The 5,118-nt window shown below is 43.3% G+C and overlaps 1 protein-coding gene across 1 annotated transcript in view; it reads right to left on the minus strand.

Moving 5' to 3' along the window:
- Positions 1-5,118, minus strand: part of POLA1 (DNA polymerase alpha 1, catalytic subunit) — a gene marked incomplete at both ends in the record, with an annotated part of 209,080 nt that continues 203,962 nt past the window's right edge. The window contains one exon of the mRNA XM_082004557.1: positions 1-173. Coding sequence (XP_081860683.1) covers positions 1-173 — 173 coding nt within the window. The remainder of the gene's footprint in view (positions 174-5,118) is intronic.

Raw genomic sequence — 5,118 nt, forward strand, 5'->3', positions numbered from 1 at the left:
TCACTGTCTTTCATTATTGGACTCTCCCATGGATCTTCCTATACTGATGGTAAAGAGTTTGCCGAGGTTCACTTCTGAGTAGCCACTCATGGACAGACATTTTTCCACGGTGCTCTTCAGTCTTTTGTAGGCCTCAGAGACTTCCCTCCTGAGCGGCTTCTTCTTCAAATACTCTAAAAGAATGAAGAAAAAAAAGACAGAGACGCATTAAAAGACCACAAAAAGAAAGTACGTTTGCATTCACCACTACTGCAAATCGCGGTATTTTAAAACGTGGTGAATGTCATAACCAGCAAAGATGACATTTACAGCAAGCTCTCCCAACTTCTGCTGCCTTCCCGACACCTCCCCACCCGCCCCTGCCCGCAGTGCTGTACCAGCCCGGCTAGAGGCCATGCCGGACCTGCACATGGTGGCCAGGCTGAAGCTCCCTCCGCCCCAGCGGCCCGGCTGCAGCGGCCCCTGCCAGGAGCTGGCAAGAAGCACCGCTTGCCCACTCATGTTGTCTAACCGGAGCGAAACGAGGGTTCACTAAGTCACAGCAGAGAAAATAAGCGGTAGCAGGGCTGGTGCTGAAAGGATCCCATTTAAAATGCGCGGGTGCCTTAGCTTAGTGAGACCTACACAGCATCCCCAGGGTTTTGAAGCAGGGAGAGGTTCTGCCCAAGTCTGGCTTCAGAAGGGAAGGAAACCATGCTCTACTTCTCTTGTCCCTGCTGCTGCCAGTACTGGCCCTGGCACAACCTGGGACAGACCTATCACCCGTCTTGTGCATTCTCACATGCACCTTGTGTGCAGGATGGGAATCGTGATGCTCAGCACTACAGAGGCACTGGAAGGAAAAGGGCAGTAGCACAAACAGGGGCAATTCCATGCTATCCTTCCCTAAAATGGAGAGAAGATGGCCCGTATCTCACCAGGAGACACCAGGTTCACCTGACACGTGTATGAAGACAGTCATTCCCCAATGCTTGGTCAATAATATCTGTGAAGAAATGTCTGGAGTGCAAGACATTTACTCACTTGTACATTTGTGCGCATGCAAACTCCCATGCGCCCACATGAGTTTGTACACATTTCAGCAGCAAAGCGCAAACTGTTCTTTTTTTTGGTGTTAAATTTTATGCCAACCCCCCTAAAAAAATCCAGGGATTTTGTTCGCGTGGTTGTCCAGTTTTTGCTTTACAAAGCCTGCGGACAAAGACTAACAGAGCAAAATATTCTACTGCTGTACATCAGTGCTGACTTGATGCAGATCTGGTGCAGTTGTGCTCCTCCTTTCCAACCAACTCCATGTTCTAGAAACACCAGCTCCTACCCGAAAGCCTGTGACTGCAGTTACACCTTGGAACAGGCAGCCCTTGATAGTCTGCGTTACTGAGCACACAGGAAGGATATATTGCACAGCGAGGTGCCCTCCCAGACAGTCCCCCCGCATTGGGCTGGAGGGACTCCAGGTCAAGCAGAAGTAGGAGAGCACGGCACAGGTACTTAAAGGTCGAGCTTTCAAGCCATTCTGTTGCTCATTGGGTTTGCCTAAAAGCTGTCGTCTCATTTCTTCCTGACACCTTCACAACGTTGGTACTGCCCTCCTCTCACGCTTTGAACATGTAACAAACAAGGGAGCCTCCATCCCCTTTTGAACGTCTTTTACTACATGGCCATTTTTTTCACCTACTAAGTTAAGATGAAAAAAAGAGTTGCCTGTAAAACAGTTGAGTTTTTCTGAGAGAAGCAGAGGTTGGAGGAGAGGGACACGCTGGTGTTTTGAGTCCACCTGTGCGAGGGAAGAAATGACTCACTTCTGTGATGTGACTGAGATGAAGACGTCCCATCGGACGCACCTTCGTCTTGGCAGCCAAGTCAAGGACTGCCACACAAGGAGATGGCAGGGAAGGGAGGCATGGTAACAGAAATAGCTATTGCAATTTTGGGTTTGTGAATTCCTCCTCCCTGAGGATTTATGAGCATCTCTGCAAACCTCAGATGTTTTAAGATGAGCTCAGCAGATTAACTACTGGATACAATAGAAACAGTAATGCTTTACCAAGGAATTACCACTTGCTTAGTTTTTCCCACATTATTCACAAAGTTCCACTGTACTCCATTGCTCTGCATGATGCTACGAAATCTTTAAAAATTAAATTAGAATTTAAATTAACAACATCAGTTTAAGTAACTGAATACGTTGATTAAAAGCACTTTGGCAAGCACCTTTCATGCATCCTTGTGAAGAAGGTATATGTTATGCTGTCATATTCCATTTTAGGTATTTATATTGCCAACTTTGGGCAGTAGGCAAACAGAGGAAGACGCCTAGTTGAAGATGCCACATTCTCACCATTGTCCAGACAGTAATGACATTATGTCTATTAGCTGAATTAAAATTTCCACTGAAACAATAAAAACTTTCATTACAAGAATCTGTTCATTAACAGACTGAAGTCACTACGGCATAAACACATTTAATGATCCCAAAATTATTTAAATGTCAGGCTTAATTAAACAAACCTTGAAAACTGTAATGACCAGACCCGTTAAAACGCCAAACCCACTCTGCCTCAGATTCAGCACTAACCAGTTTATGCATTTTCAAGACACATGACATACTAAGCAGGTTCACTTGCCACTGCTCACATGCTAGCAAAACCATGCTCTTTATACCAAGGAACTGTGGAAAATACCATACTCGTAGCTCAAAACTAGGCTAAAACAGTTTAAAACTTCCTGGTGCTCAAGGGGGACCAAGTGAAACGTGTCGACATGCAGAAAAAGCTGGCACGTGTGAGCAGAGCAGGAAGGCACAGTAATTGGTGAGGTGACGAGGCAAACAATAAACCAGGGAACAAAAATACAGGCCCGCGCACAGCTCTGATTCAGGCTCCAGCCACCCCGCTAACACAGCACCTAGCTCCCCCCCAATTAGATTTCAACTTTAATTACATGCAATAACCTTTCCGACAATATGCTCCGAACTGCATTTCTTAGATGCAATTACCCTCGGTAGAGGCAAGCAGGAAAGGGTGAACTGAAAAAAATGGAGAAATACGAGGGGCCTCGTTGAAGTAATGAGGCCAATTTTAAGTTTCAATTATAAGAGAAGGGGAGCCGGGAGCTCCGGGAGGAGAGGCAGGCAGCGGCAGCCTGCGGCACAGCCGCACCGCGCATTTGAATGACACCAGCGCATCTGACGACCGGGGAGAAGAGATTTAAAAAACTGTAGTAATACAGAGCAGGGGAAGATGAGAGAGGACACAGCTCCTGATGTGTTTACCTCCTTTGCTGATGGGATATTGACTTTTCCCACCAGGTTGGTTAGAAAGGGGACTATTTACGCTGCCACACAGCAGAGTAAGAATGACAACCAGCATCACTCTCTGCTCCTCTGAGTAAAAGACAACTGTGACCGTCGTATATTGCGCAGCCAGTCGATACCTTCAAGTTACCATACCATCCAACTTAGAGATGCATATAAAAGCTCCTACCTTCTTCCTAAATGAGAATTTAGTCAATAATGCACCAAAAGGCCTTCTGAAAACTAAGCTACACAAATGGAGTGAAATTGCCTTTCAGTAGTCAGTCAGGTCCCAAAATAGTTCCATACCTATTATCAGCCTGTCATTGTTTTAATAATATCCAAGTTCAGTGGCAAGCAACCTTTTAAGACCACTGCTGCAGAATGCATATACGGAGATACATAAAGAGATATATTTATACACATGCAGAGCATATAAAAGATACTACCAAAACAAATATACAAATGAAAAATACAATTATTTTAATAAAAATAAAAAAAAGAAAAAAAAAAGAGCAGACATGCCTCTGCCCATATATAAATAAAATCCAGGTACCATATTCTCTAAAGTTAATAAGTCACTGACTCTGCTAATGCTTTTAGAATTGTATCACCAAGTACGAAGTTATGCCCCTCCCTTCCCCCCCCCCCAACTGCCCTCTTGTTCTCTTCACAAAACACAGTCTGAACTTCTGGATGTCCCTGTCAAATTCAGCACCCCATCCAAGTCCTTGCTTAGCTACCTAGGTATATTTTTATATTATTTGGGGGGAAAAAAAAAAAATTAAAAGGTACATGAAATCCATTTACCTCGTAACATTGTACTGATGCTGGAAGCATGGGTGGAAATATTCGGAGGTTATCTATACCTGGCCATGTGTTTTCCATTTATTGCAATTTCTCTTTGTTCCTATTAAGATGACACCAAATAACCTGATAGTCACGATCAAGAACTTTTGTTCTTGGATTCCCTAAGTGTGGCTTCTGCTTTTTCTCGTACTGATTGGACAACCGACCTGTGTCATATTATTAAACTCTCTCCCCTGATTACCCTGTTGATAGTTTGCTCTTCAGAGTGAGAAGTAAAAATATATTCGCATCCCTTTGTATTTGTGTGCGTGTATCTGTGCCGGGGACGTGAGAAACAACATAGGTGCCTACGAGCATAGTGCCAAAATGTTGGTTTATCTGGGAATGCACAAAAAAAGCTGGGGAGTATCATTTATGTACAGCAGTGTGTCTCTCTCACTTTTATTTAAAGAGTTAAAGAACATACTAAATTAGCTACTGCATTTTTTACATTGCCTACTGGTTATTGTATTTTAATTACAGCAAGCTTAGACACACAGGCAGCAGTCTCTGTTCCAAATATCTGTGTTTCATTTATTTCTGTGCAAAGGTAGCAAACAACAGTCAGTCATAATTGGTTCTGTCAGATGTTTTACAGTCAGTCATAATTGTCTCTGTCTAGAGGTGTGTCAATTTGCTGCAAGTTAAATAAATATTCCGTCTATTATGATATCAGGTTATGTAAGCTATTTTTTTTTTAATTGCACAGGTTCCCCTTTCATAATCCTCAGCACCCCTATTTATACTGTTAACCTTAACTTCGCCATTTATGGAATGTCAATGAAAAAAGTCAACAGTAATTTAATGAACAGACGTGTAAGCCTCTAACGTACTTGCTTTTTTATTTCTAATGAAATACAATCAAATTAGGCTATAGAGCAATTAAATAATTCTGTCTTGACGGTGCTCTCCACAAATATCTATCAGCGATGCCAGTACACTGGCCTAGAGAGGGAGATTTACTAACCTAAGTC

This window comes from Phaethon aethereus (assembly GCF_964289735.1).
Source record: "Phaethon aethereus genome assembly, chromosome: 1".
Lineage (NCBI taxonomy): Eukaryota > Metazoa > Chordata > Aves > Phaethontiformes > Phaethontidae > Phaethon > Phaethon aethereus.